The sequence below is a fragment of the Leopardus geoffroyi genome, chromosome C2, assembly GCF_018350155.1.
Source record: "Leopardus geoffroyi isolate Oge1 chromosome C2, O.geoffroyi_Oge1_pat1.0, whole genome shotgun sequence".
NCBI classification, from domain to species: domain Eukaryota; kingdom Metazoa; phylum Chordata; class Mammalia; order Carnivora; family Felidae; genus Leopardus; species Leopardus geoffroyi.
The window spans coordinates 104,643,236-104,664,934 of NC_059333.1; the positions used below are offsets into that span (position 1 = coordinate 104,643,236).

The 21,699-nt window shown below is 39.0% G+C and overlaps 1 protein-coding gene and 1 long non-coding RNA gene across 11 annotated transcripts in view; one reads left to right on the forward strand and one right to left on the reverse strand.

Moving 5' to 3' along the window:
- Positions 1-6,401, reverse strand: part of LOC123611307 — a 71,618-nt gene extending 65,217 nt beyond the window's left edge. For 6 of the 8 annotated variants that reach the window (XR_006718555.1, XR_006718553.1, XR_006718554.1 and 3 more), the window contains exons 1-2: positions 5,940-6,401; positions 2,541-2,686 (exon numbers count right to left, since the gene is read on the reverse strand). This is a non-coding gene — a long non-coding RNA (uncharacterized LOC123611307). The remainder of the gene's footprint in view (positions 1-2,540; positions 2,687-5,939) is intronic. The other 2 variants (XR_006718550.1, XR_006718549.1) reach the window with 2 other exon arrangements.
- A 206-nt stretch (positions 6,402-6,607) lies between these two features.
- The window catches only part of KPNA4 (karyopherin subunit alpha 4), a 70,071-nt gene continuing 54,979 nt past the window's right edge, over positions 6,608-21,699 (forward strand). Inside the window, exons 1-2 of one of the 3 annotated variants that reach the window (XM_045503098.1) lie at positions 6,890-7,000; positions 7,566-7,703. In XM_045503098.1, coding sequence (XP_045359054.1) covers positions 7,620-7,703 — 84 coding nt within the window. In that variant the 5' untranslated portion in view covers positions 6,890-7,000; positions 7,566-7,619. Of the gene's footprint in view, positions 7,001-7,565; positions 7,704-21,699 lie in introns of those variants that run through there. The other 2 variants (XM_045503099.1, XM_045503100.1) reach the window with 2 other exon arrangements.

Below are 21,699 nucleotides of genomic sequence, written 5' to 3' on the forward strand. Positions count from 1 at the left end.
TCCTCCCTTCCTTCCTTCTTTCCTTCCTATTTAAGTAATCTCTACACCCAAAGCAGGGCTGGAACTCACAACCCTGAGGATCAAGAGTCCCATATTCTTCCAACTGAGCCAGCCAGGTGCCCCCAGAAATTTATTTCTCACAGTTCTGCAGGTTGGAAAGTCCAAGATCAAGGCAGTGGCCAATCTGGTGTCTGGTGAGAACACATTTCTTCATAGACCCCACCTTCTCACTAATCTCACTTGGCAGAAGGGATGATGGATCTCTCAGGAGCCTCTTTTCTAAGAGTACTAATCCCATTGAGGGTTCCATTCTCATGACCTAATTACTTCCCAAAGGCCCTACCTCCAAACATCATCACACTGGGGATGAGGATTCAACACATAAATTTTAGGAGGACACAATCATGCAGTCCAGTAATGGTCAACCAGAAACAGTGGGGGTTTTACAGCTAGTCAGACTTGGAATCAAACTGCGGCTCCAGCACTCGTCAGCTGGGTAGGGTTTTGAGCGAGTTGCTCAATCTCTCTGAACTTCAGGTTCCTTATTTTAAAAATGGAAATAATGCCTACCTTGAAAGGTTACTATGAACACTATGAAGTTTATGTGCCTACATGGTAATCAGGAATGCTGGCTCTGGCATCAGGCCCAGTTTAAATGCCAGCTTTTCTCCTTACAGTGTGATCTTGGACAAATTACTAATCCTCTCTGTGCTTCAATTTTCTTATCTGTAAAGTGAGTTATGCTATACTTGCCTTACAGGGTTGTTGTGAGGGTTTAATGAGTTAATATGTATCAATTGCTTAGAAGACTACCTGCCACATAATTGCTCAATAATTACCTGTTTGTAAGACTAGAAATACAAATAAGAACAATGATAATAATAAAATATTACATGTACATAAAACACCTAGGCCTAGAGTTTGCTAAGTATTCAATATAATTATTACTGTCATTACAACATTCTTTCTTATAAAGCATAGCGTTATAAGAGGTTCCAGTACATGGGCAGTCCTTGACACTTTCATACATTCTTTATATTCTAATGTCTTTCCTCCTGTCTGAATAAGCTCTGTGTATTGTATTAATATCGATCTCCTAGTTTTGATAGTGTATAATAGTTATACAAGATGCTACCAATAGACGGGGGGCTGAGTGAAGGGTATATAGGACCTCCTTGTACATTTTTTTTAACTCCTGTGAATCTGTAATTATTTAGAAATAAAAAAGTGAAAAAAAAAATAGGGGTAGGGAGTTTACCTGAAGTGAGAAGTGTTGGGGCAAGAGGTTGGGCACCTCATCCACCCCCAGTTCCTTATTTATCAGTCCCTAGAATCCTAACCTTCCTCTTTACCAATGTGGGCTACTGGAAGCCAGGGGAGTCTGGTGAGAGCTAGGCCAGGCTCCCATAATATCAGGTAAGGTATGAACTTGGAGAATGTCTGATGCATGGAATTCTAGTGTAAGGAACACTGTAATCCCTGTAACTTCATTACCTAACACAGTTCCTTGTGCACAAAGGCAAAGACAAAAAGATGTGCTCTTCTGGATCAAAATTGTAAATCCAAATATTTTCCTCATAGAAATATTGCCACATAATGTGATTAGGTTCTGTGATGTTCACATAAGTACTTTATAGATTAAATAAATAAGCCTTTGTGGGGGCTCCTGGGTGGCCCAGTCGGTTGGGTGTCAGACTCTTGATTTCAGCTCAGGTCATGATCTCACAGTCATGAGATCAAGCCCCACACTGGGCTCTGCTGACAGTGCAGAGCCTGCTTGGGATTCTCTCTCCTCCTCCTCCTCCTTCTCCTTCTGCCCTTCTCTGCCTCGCTAGATAAATAAATAAACTTAAAAAAAAAAAAAAAAAAAAAAAGCCTTTGTGGACTAACCTGGACACCTACCCACTAATTGTGACTATGTTCTATGGACATATTGCAAAGAACTAATCTTCAAGCAAACTTCTGAAACACTACCAATTTGTAAGTTATTATACTTAGTTGATGCTATTAACACAAAATTTTTAAATTGAGTGATAATGATCATTCTAGGCTCACTGATTTCAAGTTTCCAAATAGTCTTCTGCTTAACACTAATGTCTTAAAGTTCCCACTGCCACCCATTCTCTAAGTTCCTAAAATTGTTAGACCAAGAAACTTTTTTTAAACAAACATTTACTAAGTTTGGGGAGTTCCAAAAACTCTGTTTGAGAAACACTTCTGTATCACATGATCAATCTTCCTGACTATTTGGCTTCTTAAATGGCTGTAGTAGTTATTTTTTAAAAATTAAAAACATATTTTAGGCCCAAATAAAAAAGCAAGTAAAAAAAAGCTTTAGGTAATCTAACCATGTTTGCTTAGTAGCAATACAAATAGATATCCACTAGTCATCAATGACTTATACACATATTAATTATAAGTTTCCTCCAATTAATTAGTAAAAAATAAACTTAAAAACTAAGTTAAAGAAAAACTATGTGGTTCATTTCTCTCAATCAAATTAACACCAACAGCTAGCTTTTTAATTCATCATCTCTTACCATTCAGGAACTTCAGTCCAAGTAAAGACGTAGTTTTTTGTTTATTTGCTTGTTTTTTCCTAAGCTCCTTAAGTTGTAAGTCAGAAAAGTCTTGGCAATAAAGAGGAATGAATGAAGTCTCCCAATTCTTGATGAACTATGTTTTCCTAAGAAAATTAAGGTATATTACCAAAGGTCCAGTGTTTGTCTTTCAAAAAAAGAACGAGTCCAACTATAAAAAACACAAATTACATTTTAGTTAAGATTTAGCAACAGAGGCATCTGGGTGGCTCAGTCAGTTGAGTGTGAGACTCTTGATTTTGGCTCAGATCATGATCCCAGGGTCGTGGGATGGAGCGCTGTGTTGCACTCTGTGCTGAGTGTGGAGCCTACTTAAGATTCTTTCTCTCTCTCCCTCTCTCTCTCTCCCCAGCTCACACACTCTCTCTCAAATCTAAAAAAAAACCTGATTAAAAAAATTTAGCAATATATATAATTGCTTCCTGTTTCAGCAAATACTACCCAGTACATAATTGTATGTACCCAGTACATAACCCAGTATATAATTCCCCAAACAGAAACCATAAGATCCATATTATAAAGAAACACTCTGCTAACTTCAATTTAATGTATGTATCAGAATACTCCCAACTTCTTAAATGAAAGAATTATCAATTATAATTCTTTTTAAAATTACATTTGATCAACTAAAACTTGTGTAAAGCTTCACGAATCCTTTCACAAATCTCTGCTGCAGAACAAAGAAAGTTTTTTATTCTGAAAGTGACTAAGGAGAATTTCATGATACATTCATGCTCTATAATATTTTAGACTTTTTTACACTAAAGTAGTAACAAGTCAAGATATGAAGTTAGCAGACACTAAATATCCTATTTAAAAACAGGTGTTATATATTATATATAAGTTTTGTAGTTTGATTATGACTATATTTCATATACACAAAAACATTTGTGAAACAGTCTGTTGAAATTGTATTAATGGCTGCATATACTTCCTTAATTCAGCAAATTAAATTTCTGAAATCTCCTAACTACAGTTAGAGCTACCATATCTTGCCAATTAGGTTGCCAATCTGCATTTAAGAGCTATTACCAACTCTTGGAGGAACTTCTTTACCCGTCTGATAAATTGTGTATATTCTATTTAGGAAGGACTGGAAGTACAGAACAGGTAGTTATAACTTCAAATGAAAAATTTAGGCCATCAAACAGACTACCTAAGCATTATAATTAAGGATAATTGTTCCTCTTACCAAAGTGTGTCACAACTATTTTTAAATATGTTGGGGGGTCTGTTCTGAAACCTATGTCTGATCTACTCCTAAGCTTTATCCCTGGAAGAAGCAGATACCAAATTAAGAATTCTTAGGAGGGACCCAGTATAAATTAAAAGCAATAACAACTCAATCCACATTCTTTTTTAAAAAAAATATTTCAGGGGCGCCTGGGTGGCGCAGTCGGTTAAGCGTCCGACTTCAGCCAGGTCACGATCTCGCGGTCCGTGAGTTCGAGCCCCGCGTCAGGCTATGGGCTGATGGCTCAGAGCCTGGAGCCTGTTTCCGATTCTGTGTCTCCCTCTCTCTCTGCCCCTCCCCCGTTCATGCTCTGTCTCTCTCTGTCCCAAAAATAAATAAACGTTGAAAAAAAAAATTAAAAAAAAAGAATATTTCATTTATTTGAAAGAGAGAAAAAGAGAGAGAGGGCACGGGCCAGTGGGGGATGGAGAGAAAGAATCCCAAGCCAGTTAGGTGCTCTCAGCCTGACACAGGGCTCAATCTCACAAACTGTGAGATCATGACCTGAAGCAAAATCAAGAGTGGGATGCTTAACCAACTTAGCCACCCAGGCACCTCTCAATCCACATTCTTTTTTTTTTTTTAAGTTTCTTTATTTATTTTGAAATAGAGTGAGTGGGGGAGGGGCAGAGAGAGAGAGAGAGAGAGAGATACTGATAGTGCAGAGCCTGATGCAGGGCTCAAAGAACCAGGAAATCATGACCTGAGATAAAATTGAGCACTTAACCAACAGAGCCACCCAGACAACCCTCAATCCATTTCTTAATCAAGAAGTGTTAGCTTGTTTTTTAACTTATGGAATATACATTCAAAGAAACTTAGATTCAAGTCCTATATTTGTCAAAGTCACTGAGGGCATACTATGTGCCAAGCACTACTAGTTTCTGAATACATGATAGAGAACAAAACACATTCATTCCTTGACTTTGGAGACATGCCAAAGACCTTCGAAAGACATTAAATAATAATAATAGAAACTAAATCACTTTGTGGTTATTCCCTATTTGTACTGCCTCTTTTACAGTGGGTAACTGTGGTCACACCCTTCTCTTAGGAGTATTCTGCAAAGAGTTTTGCGAAGTTGTTTAACTACCGGAGACAATCAGTTGTAGCTGCGAGAAATAAAGACATAGAATGATAGACGATTTCATAAACTTTATCTTGAAAGCTATCATGGAATTTATTCCAAGAAGTACAAAATATTCATCTATACATGCGTATTGACAAGATAACTTCTATTCATAGCGTGGGAATTCACCAGCAGTAGGTTTTCTAGAATCCTGCTCATGACAAAAATCCGTAATGGTGACACACACATATATTCCAGCTTTTCAACTAAACTTATTTTGAAAACACCAGTGCTCCAGTGTGCAATGTTACTTCAATTAAATTATTCTTTGGTGAATAAGGATCTATAATGAACTTCATTTATATTTTAAGATCGGCAATGAACTTACATTCAAGTTAACCTTCAGGGTGAATTATTTCCAGGTACAGCTTCTGTTTGCCTAGGCGGCTGAAAGTATACAAAGTACTGAGAACTTTCAAGTATTATTCTCATTTTAAAGGTTTTATCTCTCAGTACGTTGTTCTACTCATATATATACATATACATATATATATGTATATATATGTACATTAGTAAAGAAGTAGGAGAAAGGAGGCGGGCGAGGAGTAAAAGTTCTCGAAAGAAATCCCCATACCTTGCCAAATTTAAAGGCGCCCAATACTCCTACACCGCCCCCTTTCCTTCCGACCTGAGTTGCTCGCTGCTGCCTACTTCGTTTCCCTGCACATTTGAGGCGCTATTCGTTGGTAAATGTATTTTTAAACCATTTCCTTCTCCCATTTTCTTAAGCATTTGAATACGTTCCTTTGTAGTTTGTTTTATTTCTGCCTATAGTAATAACATTCCTGATAGAAATGTATTTCTTTGGGAATTCATTTCATTTCTCAACAGTTACAACACTATATTATGTCAGGTGCCACAATCCCCGTCTTCCAGAAGTTAGTACTTTGTGGCCAAGTAGCTTCTTTAACTTTCTAAAACGAAATACCTAAGAGGCGGTACCATCACCGTATCATCTGCGCTTCCAAGTTCCTACCTGTTGCGGGGACTTGGTCTGAAGAGATGAATGATTTGTCAAATGCATCCTTTCCCTTTTCCACCCACTGCCTTTCTCGCTTTCCGCTGCGACTCCCGAACGCAAGTCACCCCTGCCGGTCCAAACCCCTGCCGGTCCAAACCCCGAGGCCCAGCCCTCACACAGCGGGAACCCCCCAACCTGGGAATGGAGTTGGGTTTGGGGCCGGCTGGGGGCTGGGAGGACGGGAAGGCGTGTCCCGGCGAACTGAGCCGAGGCGCAGCTCCCACTTCCTGTAAAGCCAATAGAGCGCGAAAGGAATGCCCTAGAAGAGAGGGCGCACCCGACAAAGAAGTATGTACTTAACTCTGCTGCAATCCTGGAACACAGAGGTCTGGGGCAGCCCCGACAAGAGCAAACCAACTCCTACCCCGGCCTCCCCTTCCCCGCCTCCCTTCAAGTCGTCCAATTCTCTTTCGCTTCCTCCGGGTTGCTCCGGAGGCACGTGGTCCCTCCCCGCCCTGCGCCCGCCGCGCCCCTCCCAGCCTTACAGTCCTCCGGCCCTCCCTCCCGGCGCCGCTCTCTTCCCCTTTCCGTTTTCTCTTCCGCCCCCGCTCTCCATCGTCCTTTTTGATTGGTCGAGCGCACGGGAGCCTGGCTGGCCAATCGGCGAGCTGGGCTGGCGGTGATGGGCGTGGCCGCGACTCCGGGGCCCTCAGATCGAGGCTGCCTCCCCCTCTCAGCCGGCAGCACATTCCGCCGCCGTTGCCGCCGCCCGGCCCCGCAGTTGTCTTCTCTGGAGCTGCCGTCGCGCTGGGGTTAGGGCGGGGGGGGGGCGGGCGGGGAGAGGAGGAGAAGGCCAAGGCGGAGGCAGGTGAGAGGAGGAAGGAAGCGGCGGCCCGGCGAGCATTGCAGCTCAGGCGGCGGCCCGGTTCCTGGGAGTGTCGGTGCGGCGTGGTGGTTGGGGCGGATCCCGCGGGGCCCGGGCGGGGGAAGGAGTCACCGGCCCGGCCATGGCGGACAACGAGAAACTGGACAACCAACGGCTCAAGAATTTCAAGAACAAAGGCCGCGACTTGGAGGTAAACTCGGGGGCGCCGGAGGGGTGGGGGCTTTGGGCCTCGGGCCGATCTCCGCCGGGACTCCCAGTGTGGGGAGTAGGGGCGGGTGCCGCCGCCGGGCCGCGGGGGAATGGCGCTGGGGGCCGGCCCGTCCGTGACGCCTCTGTGAACGCGCCGGGAAGTTTGTGTCGGGCCTGGTCCACCTCCGCCGGGGAGCGAGGTGCTGGGGTACGGCCGGCGCGGCCTAGGCCTGCCGGGGGGAGCCGGCCCGGCGCGGGTGCGAGGGGCTGGGCCGCGCGGCAGGGAGGCCGGGCGCGGCGAGTGCGGAGGAGGCGTGCGTGTGCCGCGCCGCTTCGGCCGGGCTGCGGCCCCAGCCCCGGCAGCGGCGGAGATTCCGGCTCTCCCCCGGGTCCCGACGTCTAGCGCCGCGAAAAGGAGGGCGGTGGGAGGTGGGGGGACAAGTGTGTGGCGACGGAGTGGGGCTCGGAACTTCCCCTGCGGGGTCCGCGTCTCCACTTAAAGGCATTTTTTCTGGTCTTCCCGACTCCCGCTTTACCCCTGCCTCCCCCCAATATCCAAACTACAGGAGTCAACTTCTCCGTTGAAAAAAACACCCCCGGCGTGAGAGGCCATCCTGGTGATGCTAACAGTGCCTTCCAGCGGCCTGTGTTTTACTCTGGATATAGCTGATTCAAGATGTGGCTCACGGTGTGCCCTCTTCCAGGCAAAGAATACCCCTTATTTCAGCTTGCTCACAAATCTCTTTATCCCCTCCTGAGAGACCACCAGCTGCATTCTTATATATAAAGTCCACAGGGTTATACAAAGCTGTCATCCTCTAGTCTACAGTATCCTTTCCCTCCACCTGCTGGTGGTGGTAGTGGGGGGATGGGGTGGGTTATGGAATGGCACCATAACGTTTTATTATTTTAAAAGGGCGAAAAAAACCCCCACCCTTCATTATCTTCGATACAGCTGCTCCTGAGGTTGTTAGGCTACATGAAGTGTGAGGGTGAAATCATACACACACAACACAGATTTTCGATAGAAGACGTCGCTTTTAGTTTTAAGAGTCTAGGTAAATCGAGGTGGGTTTGTTTTTTTTTTTTTTTAATAGTTCAATCCTGCGTCTGAATCAGGAATTTAGCTTTGAAAAGAAAGTGAAGTATTTTTTATGTTGTTCCTCTGTACTTTTTTATACTGAGATCTTCAAATTCCCATCACCTGTTTCTGAACTGTGAGCATTTGCTTGACTGAGATAGTAACTATTTTCTGGGCTTTTCACAAAGCCATTCAGTCTCTAAAGTAGTTGGTGCTGTTTTTAGTGGTTTTCATAGTTTGAGGAGCTGTGACTGTGGCTCTTCATTCTGTGACTGTTTTAAGGTTAACGTGAGACATTATCCTGTGATCCCTTTTTCTAAATGAAAATTTTTAACATCTTTATTGAGGTAATTCATATGCTATAGTAATCACCATTTTAAGTGTCCAGTTTGTGATTTTCTTATTAAGTTTACCTCGTTGTGTAATGATGTGAAGGAAATTTTTTTACTAATATCTGTATTTAGAACGAAAAAAAATTACAGAATTTAAAAGTATAAATACCACTAGTGACAGAATCCAAAAAAATAGCAATTAGATGCTTGACAGGTTCTAATCCTTTCCCCTCTACATTTCTGGCAATTTTTTTTTAAACAACTTCATTGAAATGTAATTCATATACCACATCATTCACTTATTTAAAGTGGTTTTTGGTGTTTTCACATAATTGTGCAACCATTAGCACAATCAATCTTAGAACATTTTTATCACTACAAAAAGAAATTCTAACTCAAGAGCAATCTCTATTTCCCAGTTACTCTCTGTGTCTCTAGATTTGTCTATTTTGGACATTTCCTGTAAATGGAGTTATACAGTATGTGATCTTTTGTGAGTGGCTGCTTTTAGGTAGCATAATGCTTTCAAAGTTCACACATGTAACGAAAATGTAACAGTGCTTCCTTCCTTTTAGTGGCTGAATAATTGCTAAATAATATTCCAAACTATGGATATATCACATTTTGTTTATCCATCAGTGGATGGCCATTTGCATTGTTTCCACTTTGTAGCTATTATTCATAATGCTGCTATGAACATTTACTTACACATTTTGTGTGGAACTGTGTTTTCATTTCTTTTGGTTATATACTGAGGAGTGGAATTAATTGGATCGTAGGGTGACTTTATGTGTAACCTTTTCTGGGATTGCCAAACTGTTTAAAGTGACTTTTTTTTTTTTTTTTTTTTTTTTTTTTTTGGTAAATTGATGTTTCCTCTTATCGTGAATCTCTTATTTAGTCAGATTGTGCTGTCTCTATTCAAACAATATTATGAGTGATTTTTAAAAGTAACCATAAATAGGAGCACCTGGATGGCTCAGTTAGTTGAGCATCCAACTCTTGCTTTTGGCTCAAGTCACAGTCCCAGGCTCGTGGGATCAAACCCCACATTGGGCTCCTTGCTGAGTGTGGAGCCTCCTTGAGAATCCCTCTCTTCTCTCTCTCTCACTCTCTCTCTCTCTTTCTCTCTTTCCCCTCTCCCTCCCTTCCATGCTCTCTTTCTGAAATAAAAAAAATTTTAAATAAATGTAAATTAACCAAATATTTTTGAGAAGTTTATAGTGCCTTAAATGCATCCTTTGGTAACTTTAATAACCATGTGTGTACAAAAGGAATAGTGATATTTTCACTTTTCCACCTAAGGAAATGACATTAATGGAAAATCATACTTTCTCCTCACTTCTTTAGTCACATCACCTGTAGTGAGATAGAAACATCTTTTATTATCCTTGGAGAACACTAGAATGGCCTGTTTTGTGTATTTATTAATTACATATATGTCTGTGCCTCAGAACAATTACTATGCCCATAATCTTCCCCTACAAATTGGTTACTATGTTTTGCTACAACGGTTTCTAAGAAAATACTGCTTTTTGGTTTAGGTCTTAATGATGCCATCTGTTTCACTGGGAGGTTTTTAATGAAGAAGTATAGACCAGTGCTAGTCAATACATTTTGTTTAATCCAGTACATCCAGAATACCAATATAAAATCAGCAATGTAAAAAAATATTGAGATATTTTGTATTCTCTTCATCCAGAGTCTTCAAAATCTGGTTTGTATTTTACATTTAAAGCATATCTCAGTTTGGACTAGCTACATTTCAGATGCTTAATAACCACGTGAGGCTATTGGCTGTCTTATTGGACAGCACAGAAATAGAATAGCATATAGAATGAGATAATTGTACCACTTTTCAGTTTGGTCTAACATTGTTTGATTTGAAATTAATAGGGTACAAAGTTTTAGAGTTTAGTGCAATCTCATATTCTGTAAATTTGTGTGTGACCTTGAGAGAGTCAGGTTTATGAGTCTCTCATCTGTAAAACTAGAGGTACTTAACATCTGCTTCATGAGTGTTGTGAAAATTAATGGGTTAATGTTAGGAAGATGCCTAGCAGTTCTCTGAGCATTTTATCTCTTTTAGCTGTTCTGCTAGGGGGTTAGGGTGACTTAATAGGATTCATTGTAATTGATTCTTTTATTCCCTAGTTTGCAGTTGGCTCTTTGTTTTTCCTCTGTGTCCATACAGAATTTAAGTTACATTGAACTTATAATTAACAGGGAAAGTTTTTAAGGTAGAGATCTGTAATTGCTCATTGAAGGGCAGTTTGGCCACAGGGAATTATTGACCCTTCTAAAGTCATAATTTCTAAGTTTTAGAAGTTGAAACTGATTTAGAGATTTAAATACAACACTGATTATTACCTTTCATCCTACCATTCTGGCTATTCCAAAATGTGGTCATGCTAACTTCTTGAAACACAAAAGCATTAAAGAAAGCATATGTCAGTATCCATGTAAAATAATTTATAGGAATCTCAGGTAATATTCAAGACTCAGATGCTTTCTGGGGCGCCTGGGTGGCGCAGTCGGTTAAGCGTCCGACTTCAGCCAGGTCACGATCTCGCGGTCCGTGAGTTCGAGCCCCGCGTCGGGCTCTGGGCTGATGGCTCAGAGCCTGGAGCCTGTTTCCGATTCTGTGTCTCCCTCTCTCTCTGCCCCTCCCCTGTTCATGCTCTGTCTCTCTCTGTCCCAAAAATAAATAAACGTTGAAAAAAAAAATTAAAAAACAAACAAACAAACAAAAAGACTCAGATGCTTTCTTGCAGTGTGGCAAAGGATCATCATTATTAGTTTAAGAAAAGTAACCATAGAAAAAGTACACTGAATGCAACACAGGAAATGTGTAGTGACCAAATTTCAAATAAAGTATATGTCAAAATATAGCAAATTAAGCTCATCTAGTTTAGGTTTTAAAAGTAGAGGGCCGACTCTTTTGTAGACTTTCCAATAAATCTGCATGATTTTTATACAAGTTCTGAGAGTATCCAGGGCCTAATAGAGCATAAATTCTGTTAGAAAATAATTAGATCTTATAAAAACACAATTAAAAAAAACCCTAAATATTAAAGAATAGTAAAATGTTATGTGATTGTAAACTTGTGATTGTCCACACAACATAAAGTATGAAGTCAGCTTGAACTTTAGAAATAAAGAGTTGTTTGGTTGGCAAGAGTTTAATAAATTGATCAGCTATTTTGTTGTTGTTAAATGGCTTTGGTAGTTTGTAACTGTACAGAGTGAAAAGCATTGTTAAGCTATTAAGTCTTGTTAACTTTTAGAGACTGACCTCTCTCATCACAAATCTTGGAACATATTTACTATACTTAAAATAACTACTGTCTAATTTTTCATATAATAGTCCAAGCATGTGACAATATGAAACATCTGATGGAAGTATAGTTAGGAATTAAATAATTGTTTTTGTGCTTCCTGCCAGCTTTCCTGGTTTATAAGACAGTCGATTTCAGAATTGCTTCATTGATAATCTTCTTTGAGATATCAAAATGTCTTTGTTTTTCATAGTCAAATGAATATACAAGATTGGGGAGAATTTTAGGAGTGATTTAGCTGTAAAAGAATGAAATTACTTTAGAAGAAATGTGTAGGTAGTTTTTAGGCATTGATGTCTAATACCTGTTAGTGACTGTGGGTCCTCAGAATATTTTTAAGTGTTTTCTGGAGCAGCATTCATATACTTAATTAAGGCCTATAGTGATAAAATGACAACTTGTGGTCAAGTCTAACCTTGAATGATGATTTTGGTAGTTGCTGGTTTAGTTTTGGAGCAGAGAAGTATGATTGAAGGGAACTGACTTTTGAGCACACACTGTATATGCTTTTAATTGTATTCTCATTTCTCTCAATCTAATAAGTAGGAATTAATTATTCATTTTATAGAAGAAAAATCTCTACAGTTAATTGACTTAATAGCATCACATTTAAGCAATGATTTTAGTTCAGGTACATGTCAAAGTAAAGTGTGTACTATTTATACCATACCATATTACTTGTCTTTAACTTCTTTCAGCCTTCATACAGGTCTGAAAGTTGATTAAAAGGCTATATGTAAAAGCATAGTCAAATGGGTATAGTAGATATTCAATAAGTGTTTCCTTTTCTCCCAAAGAGAGTTTTGGAAATAGTATATCTAATGTGACCTTTAAACTCTAGAGAACACATTTATAGGCTATTTAGATTTAGTAAAAGGGCTAGGGGAGACTCCTGGTTTTTTTACAGTTAATGTGAGAACAACCTCTGTATTGGCACCTGTTAAATAAGGACAGATACATACTGTATGTGCTTCTAAGGGCCTCAGTTCAAAAGCTTTGGGAGCATAAGATGTGTTTATGCTGTTAAAAATTAAGAACCTCGGGGCGCCTGGGTGGCGCAGTCGGTTAAGCGTCCGACTTCAGCCAGGTCACGATCTCGCGGTCCGTGAGTTCGAGCCCCGCGTCGGGCTCTGGGCTGATGGCTCAGAGCCTGGAGCCTGTTTCCGATTCTGTGTCTCCCTCTCTCTCTGCCCCTCCCCCGTTCATGCTGTGTCTCTCTCTGTCCCAAAAATAAATAAACGTTGAAAAAAAAAAAAAAAAATTAAGAACCTCAAAGAGCTTTGTTTGTGGGTTTCTATCAACATTTATCATTTCAGAAATTAAAACTAAGAATTTTAAAAAATATTAACTCCTAAAAAATCATGAAACTATTTTATAGAAACATAAATTTCTAATGAAAAATAACTTATTTCCCAAAACCCAAAAAATTTGGTGAAAAGAATGACCATGTTTAACTTTTTTTGAAGTGTATCTTATGTATGGGATAAGAAAAGATAGTTGGATTCTCATGTCTGTTTCTGAATTCAGTCTTTTGTGCTAATGTTGGTTGAAGTTTATGAAGAGTATCCAACTTCACACAGATAGGCAGTTGGAAAGGGAGGATGTTTTAATAGGCTTTTCAGATAATTATGGAAATTTTTGTTTTTGATTCTATACAATAACTCCACAAAATAGTTTCTTAAGGGTTAGTTGCAATATGGAATCTGAAGCCACATCAGTGAACCTTTCATACTCTGTTATGTTAGAATTTATAGGTCTGTCTTGCACCTGGAATGTATCTTTTGCCCATGCCTGATTTTGTAACAGCATGTATTGGTCATTTGGAAAATATTAGTTCACAGAATTATATAGATCTTCCAAATACTGACACATTTTATTATATAATGAAAATTCACAATTATTGTCAGTTAGTGTCACCAAATAGGTTATCAGAAAAATCTTAAATATTGGGCATTCGTGAAGCTCAAAGTGGTGGATACAGGTTTTCCAAAATTCTTGTTTTCATTTGAAAGCTCAAATTTTATCATTAGCAAGAAACTCTGTAGTTGTTTCCCTTGAAGCCATAAGCTCACTTTGCTCATTTTTGTGAAAACATCTGCCAGACTCTGTCTGAATAGCCATAATTTGTCTGTCAGTCGTTCTTTCAAGTAAAAATGGTGTTCCAGGAAAAAAATGACTAGTTCAGTTTGCAAATCAAGCTCACAAAAACTTTCTCCTTGAGACAGTCCTCGTATGGCAGAAGTGGGTATTTTGCAGAAGAGGTTTATGTGTAATCCCCATTTTATCACAAAATTTTAGAAAGTCTGGTTTTTAATAAAGGTAATATTTTACTGTTTAATCAAGGACATTAAGTGAACTGGCTTTTTTTTTTTTTTTTTTTTTTTAACTGAAATACAGTGAGTACTTATACAGCTTGGTGACATTGCCTTTAATTCATGCTCAAGCACCAGCAGTTTTACCCGCTGCATTGCACTGCAGTGCAAATATTAGCACGATAATATTAGTAGTAAGATGAACATAGTTTTGATCTGGAAAAAGACTTTGTAGTATCACAGTTAGAGAACATGGACTATAGAGTCACACCAGGACATGAACCCTGTTTCTTCCATTTAATAGTTATGGAAGTTAACTTAATCTTTCTAAACCATTTAAATGCTTAATAGTGCCCGGCATATAGTATATGCAGAGTGAATGGAGGCTTTTTTTAAATTTCTTCCAGCTTGCTTCATCGTTCATTTTATCCAGATAACCCCTTGTGTTCCCTGTCAGAATAATATTTTGTTTGCAGTTCCTTTTTTACCACTGTGTACCATAACTCAAATCATATCACATAAATTGGGGAAGGCTTCCTTTTCCCTTCATTAGCACTCACGTGAAAGCCTTTCTCCTGTGTGCTTCAACCAAATTGTGGCAAAATTACTAGTTTCTGACTTCATTTCTTTAATTCTGTGTTGTAAGTAGGTTAGTAAATACTTTATGTAGTTTGTAACTGTTTTTCCACAAAATTGTAAATTTAATCAGAAAATAGTTCTAATTCACAGTGTTTAGTACCTGTGATGAAAAATGACTTAAGGTGATAGACATGCTGGTGATATAAGAGTAGCTTGACTATTTAAAATCTAAGTTTTTTCTATTACTGTTTATTTACTATTAGAACAAAATTTTATTGGCTGTCACTTTTACCGTAAATTTACTGTACATGAAACCTAACATAAGTTACAATTTCAATAATTTGTTTTGAGAAACCTGTATTTTATTAAACTTTTATTAACAAAAGTCAGAATCCTAAGATAATATGGTGTTTTATAATTTGGTGGTAGACATATTTTTAATATTGGAAAGCAAATCATATTCTCAGTTTCCTATTTTTTTTTAATGTTTATTTATTTATTTTTGAGAGGGAGAGCTAGTGAGTAGGGGAGGAGCAGAGAGAGGGAGAGAGAGAATGCCAGGCAGGCTCCGCGTTGTCAGCATGGAGCCCATTGTGGGAGTCAGTCTCACAAACTGTGACAACATGACCTGACCTGAAAGCAAGAGCCAGACGCTTAACCAGCTGCGCATCTCAGGCACCCCATCCTATTCTTTTATGAAAAGTTTAGTTCTGGGGCGCCTGGGTGTCTCAGTCGGTTGAGTGTCTGACTTTGGCCCAGGTCATGATCTCACGTTTCGTGGGTTTGAGCTCCGCATCGCGCTCTGTGCTGACAGCTCAGAGCCTGGAGCCTGCTTTGGATTCTGTGTCTCCCTCTCTCTGCCCCTCCCCCGCTGGTGCTCTGTCTCTGTCTGCCTCTCAAAAATAAAGAAATGTAATTAAAAAAAAAAGTTTAGTTGCTCAGTATTTATTCATAATACTTGTTTTAGTTTTTTTGTTTTGTTTTTGTTTTTTTTTTAGTTTATTTATTTTGAGAGAGACAGAGTGAGCGGGGAGGGGCAGAGATGGGGAGGGAGAGAGAATCCCAAGCAGGCTCTGGGCTGTCAGCACAGGGCCCAGTGTGGGGCTCAAACTCACAAACCATGAGATCATGACCTGAGCAGAAACCAAGAGTCTGATGCTTAACAGACTGAGCCACCCAGGCACCCCAAGTACTTCTTTTAGTTTTTATAGAATGTCTTCGTGATTCCTTAAAGTAGGTATTACATAAATTTATTTAGTTAATGGTAATTATATCCTGATAGCTTTACAAGTAGTGTCTGCTTGGTTGTACTGAATGACCCTATCCTCTTTGCCACCCATCCTGCCTTTTTACCCTGGTCCTTTGTACTCACTTTCAGCTGTTGCTGGTCCAGAAAAGCAAGCAAAATATAGTCTTAATATTTTCAAGTAATTGTTACATTATTCTTGGTTCTTCAGTAAGTATGAAACCCAGTCTTTTTTTACTCTAAATAGTGGCTTTAAGGACACCCTGAACTCTTTCTTCATAATGTTGTTAGTGTGAAAAGTTAAGTCTGATAGCTTTAGGTCGAGAGAGCTCATTTTTATACTATGTAGTTATGTTTTAGGGAAAAGAAACCCAGCTCACATTAGTTGAAACATAAGCTTTCATAACCCAGTAAGTCCAGGGCCACAACTGGCATTAATTGTGATAAGAGTTCTAGTGAAAGTCTAGGGAAGACTGATTGATCAAGATTTGATTGCATGCTTATGCCTCAATCACTTTGGGTAGAGAAATATGGTTCTGTGATTGACCAGCAAAAAGTCACATGTCATGTGTCCAGGTGTGTGTGGGGGGGGGGGGGTAGATGGGGAGGGATGTTGGTAATTTCACTTAACCCTCAGATTTGTCACAAGAACGAGGGGTCTGTTGAGAGTAAGTAAGAAAGGAAGAAAAAATTTACTGAAGACAAAATTATAAAGCAGCACCATTCAATACAGATGTAGAGTGGTTCCTTATTTTGCCTTTGAATATTATGTGGGAATGTTTGTTGTATTACAAGCGTATCTATAAAATTGAACTCATTGTTGATCAACTGTTTTCTCCAAAATTTTGAGTGTTCACATTTTTTCTCTTGGTGTCTTGAATAATTTTTCCCAGTTCCCTTTTGTTCTCCTGCTTTAAAATAGTAACAGTATTCCCCTCAAATGATGGAAAAGCTTAATTAGGACCAATAAACAAATACAAAAAGACCAACATCGTTACTCATTAGGGAAATGGCAGATCAAAACAATAATATACCATTTCAACCTGCTAGAAGGGGTTCTTTAGTAAGTATGAAAATTAAAGTAAGTAAACAAAAACAATAAAAAGTGTTGGTGAGGATATGGAGAAAGGGCACGCCTCATACATGGGTGATTGGAATGTAAAATGGTGCATTCCACCTTGGAATGTAGTTTGGCAGTTCCTCAAAAAGTTATATAGTTAACATGTGACCTAGCAATTCCACCTGTAGGTAAAGCACCCAAGAGATTTAAAAACAAGTGTCTGCACAAAAACTTGCACATGAATGTTCCTAGTAGCATTATCCATTGTAGCTGAAACAGAGACAACCCAAATGTCCATCAACTGATGAATGGCTAAACAAAATACGGTCTATACATACAATGGAATACTATTCTGCCATAAAAAGGAATGAAGTACCACTGCATGCTATACCATGATGAACTTTGAAAGTATTATGCTACCTGAAAGAAGCCAGTCATAAAGGATCCCATACTCTATAATTTCAATTACATGAAATGTCCAGGATAGGCAAACACATAGAGACAGAAAGTACATTAATAGTTCCCGAGGCCTGGGACAAGGGGCATATGGAGAATGACTGCTAATGGGTATGGGGCTTTTTATGGTGAAGACAGTAATTAGATGTAATTAGATGGTGGTTTATATGCAACTTTATAGTAAAAAAACCACTGAATTGTACACTTTAAGTGAATTGTATGGTGTGTGAATTATATCTCAATAAAGCTGTATGTCTTTTTAAAAAAGCTTCCTAGAAGTAAATAGGGACTGTGACAACGTTCCACTAACGAAGGGTCACAGGTCAACTCCTGTTATCTCTTTTTACCGACTTCTCCATCTGCCCTTCTCTGTGTTGAATTTATTTGTTCAGCAAATATTTATTCAGTTCCTGTGTCTGAGGTTCTGTTGTAAGCAGTAAGGATAGAATAATGAATAACACTGGCTAAATTATCATGGAGTTTACATTCTAGCAAGTCAAGATTTCTCAGATTCCTGCTCTAAACTGACCCTGTGGGGATATTCAACCTAACATAAATTGAGCTAGTGTTGTGGTAGATCTCTTATCTTTCTTTCCTAAACTCAAATTTGCCCCAAACATGAACAGAAAAGACATCCTAAATGTTTACTGTCCAGTAACTCTTCCTTTGAGGTTTGTGGAAATGCTGGATTTTTAGAGTGGAAAGACCTAGGGTTACATTTTAATAACTACGCCATTAGGAAAGCTTAATAAATTTTTTTAACCTCAATTTCTGTAAAATTAAAATCCACCTAATAGGTACTTGCTTTGATTAAGCTTTTAAGAATGCAGAGAACACCTTTTATTCGGACCAGGTCAAATAAGGTGGGATGTTAGGAAAATTAAGGAGCCAATTCTCACATTATGCAGCATACCTCAGGTAAGAGTGTCTTGGTGGTAGGAATTCATGGATACTCTTTGTGCTGCTCTGCCAGCCACTAACCCAGTTGCTAAGTTTTATTTTTCCCAGATATCAATGGTCTTACTAGTCTTTGTGTAGTTTTGTGTTCAATTACTGGGAGAATCTGAGCTAATATAGCTCTGCCCAAGGTGAAACATTGTTTTTACTGGCCTGCTTATGGATTGGCTTTTCCTGAGTCAGGTGCTTTCCCTTCACCCCACCCCAGTCAGCAGTGATGTGAAAGGGGGGATGTCACATGATAAGGAACAGCCTTTGCTTGCTTCTGCAGCAGCATCCCTGGAAAGAGAAATTTCTCTTAGGGTTGTAAGTATGACATTATTTAGCTAATGTCACTCCATTCTTACTTTTCTGTTAACTTTCTACTCACTGTTAAAAATCTGGGGCACATGATTTACCTCATTATTAATCTCATCTCCACAGTGATTGCCTTATTTCTGCTTTTGCTCTTGTCCAATTCATAAAACAATCAGTGTGGTTCTTTTAAAAAATGAAATGATGCCCCTCCTCTGCTTCAGTAGCTTCCCACCACATTTAGCTTCCAAACTCTTTACTGAGACTTTCAAGGCCTTGCCACATCTGGTCCCTATCTATTTCTCCTACCTCTGTCACTTTATTTTCTCCCTTAGTTATTATACTCTCATCTTCTTTTAAGTTTTTGAACTCTAACATTTCAATAGCTCTCTCTTCTTTAGGCTCTTCACACATGCTGGTCTATCTGAATGCTTTCTTCACCCCCTCTACCTGCATCCCCTTCCTTCACTGCTTGGTTATTTCTCATTCTTTGAGTCTTCAATGTAACTTACTTAGAAATGCCATCCTCCCAACTCCCCACCCCACACCGAGCTAATTGAAATTTAACCCCCCTTGTTGTTTTTCTTAAGAACACTGATGATAATTTGTTAGTGGGTTCACTCACTATTAATTTCTCCCATCAGACTAGAAGCTCTGTGAGAGTACAATCTTTGTCTGTTTTGTATACCACTCTTTTCTTAATTCTCATTACAGGGCCTGGCATGTAAGTGGCACTTAAGTAAATACTTGAGGGAATTAAATGAAACTTAAAAAAAGATGTGTGTGTGCACTCTGATTAGAATTGATGGCTAAATCAAAAAATTTTTTAAGTCAAGGTAATTTTTGTCTCTTGAAATGGTAATGGCATGGTAATTATAGAAGTCTTTCAGAAAAATGGGAAAATAAAGTAATCTTCCATAATCTTACTGCTATTAATCTTTTAGAATGTTTCCTTTTCCTTGTGTACAGCTTTTCAAATATATTTGGACTTAATTTGGGTTCTTATGAGAATAACTCATAGTAGAATACAGCCAAGTTTCTCCACCTTGACACTAATGGTAATTTGGGCCAAATGATATTTTGTTGTGGGAGAACCATTCTGTGCATTGTAGGATGTTTTAGCAGCATCCCTTGCCCCTACTACTAGATGCCAGTAGCATGCTCCCTCCCAGTGTTAACAGCCAAATTGTCTCCAGAAATTGCCAAATGTTCCCTGACTGGGAAAATCTCCCTGGATGAGAACTGTTGGGATTCACTAAGTTCAGTAGATTTCCCAGAACACCATTACTTCAATGAATTTCTGTTGTCTATAAAGTCAGTCAAAATTTTTTAATAAGTCACGTATTTCAGGCTGTCAGTTCGGTTTAGCAGATATCTGAATGTTTCCTACATAAATACTAGGGAAGGGGCAAACACTAAACAGCAAATTAATTCTTGGGGTGCCTGGGTGGCTCAGTCGATTGAACGACCGACTTCGGCTCAGGTCATGATCTCACGGTTTTTGAGTTGGAGCCCCGCGTCGGGCTCTGTGCTGACAGCTCAGAGCCTGGAGCCTGCTTTGGATTCTGTGTCTCCCTCTCTGTCTGCCCCTCCCCCGCTCATGCTCTGTCTCTCTCTGTCTCAGAAATAAATAAACATTAAAAAAAAATTTTTTTTTTAAATTCTTACCTTTTTAGTTTATAATTCCCCCATTTGTATAACTTCATCTTAGACTCTTCTGCCACTTGGGCAGGTAAATCCACCTTAACTTTAACACTCAGTTTTGCTTGTCTTATCTTTGCTTTTAGTGGATCCCTTGGAAACACTTTCTTGTTTTCCTTTTACTTTGCCATTTCTGATTTATATTTCTAGGTTGCACTGAAGCCTCAGTTGAATTGGAGGCGTCGGTTCAATATGGACTTTGTCTATTTTGTATACTACTCTAAATTCTCATCACAAAGTCTGGCATACAGATTTTCCTCATCAACAATTTGTATTGATCACTCATTGAACTCTTAGAGTAGTTATTTATGTACCCACATTTAGTATTTCCTCATGTAAGGTAATGTTTTCACTTGTGTGTTTTGTAGAGAAAAGTATTGCAAAAGGGTATGTATGACTTATACACCAACAAATTGGATAACCTAGATGAAATGGATAGATTGCTAGAAACATACAACATACCAAGACTGAATCTTGAAGAAACAGAAAATCTAAACAGACCTATAACTAGTAAAAAGATTGAATCACTAATCAGAAATCCCTCAACAAAGAAAAGCCCAGGTTCAGAGGACTTCACTGATGAATTCTACCAAACATTTAAAGAATTGACACCGATCCTGTTTAAACTTTTTCAAAAAACTGAAGATAAGGGAATACTTTAACATTCATTCTATGAGGCCAGCATTACTCTAGTACCAAAGCCAAAGACACTACCAGAAAACTGCAGACCAATATCTTTGATGAATAGTGTTGGCAGAAATTTTCAAAAAAGTAGCAAACAATTCAACAGCATATTAAGAGGATTATATACTGTGGCCAAGTGGGATTTATTCCTGGAATGTAATGTAATGGTTCAATATATGAAAATGAGTGTACTATATAACACATTAACAAGAATGAAGAACAAAACCACACATGATTTCCATTGATACAGAAAAAGCATTTGACAAAAATCAGTACTCCTTCATGATAAAAACCCTCAACTAGGAATGGAAGGAAACTACCTCAACATAATAAAGATCAAATATGAAAAACACCAGCAGACAACATATTCAATGATAAGTGAAAGCTTTTCCTGTAAGAATAAGAATAAGACAAGGATGCCCACTTCTACCAGTTCTGTTCAGCATAGTCTTGAAATCCTAGCCAGAGCAATTAGGCAAGAAAAAAGAAATAAAAAGCATCCAAAGTGGAAAGGAAGAAGTAAAACTATGTTTGTAGATGGCTTGATCTTTTTATGTAGAAAACTCTAAAGATCCTCCCCAAAAAATGTTAGCAGTAATTAATGATTCAACAAAGTTACTGGATGTAAAATCAGCATACACTCCTGAGGGACAATCTGTA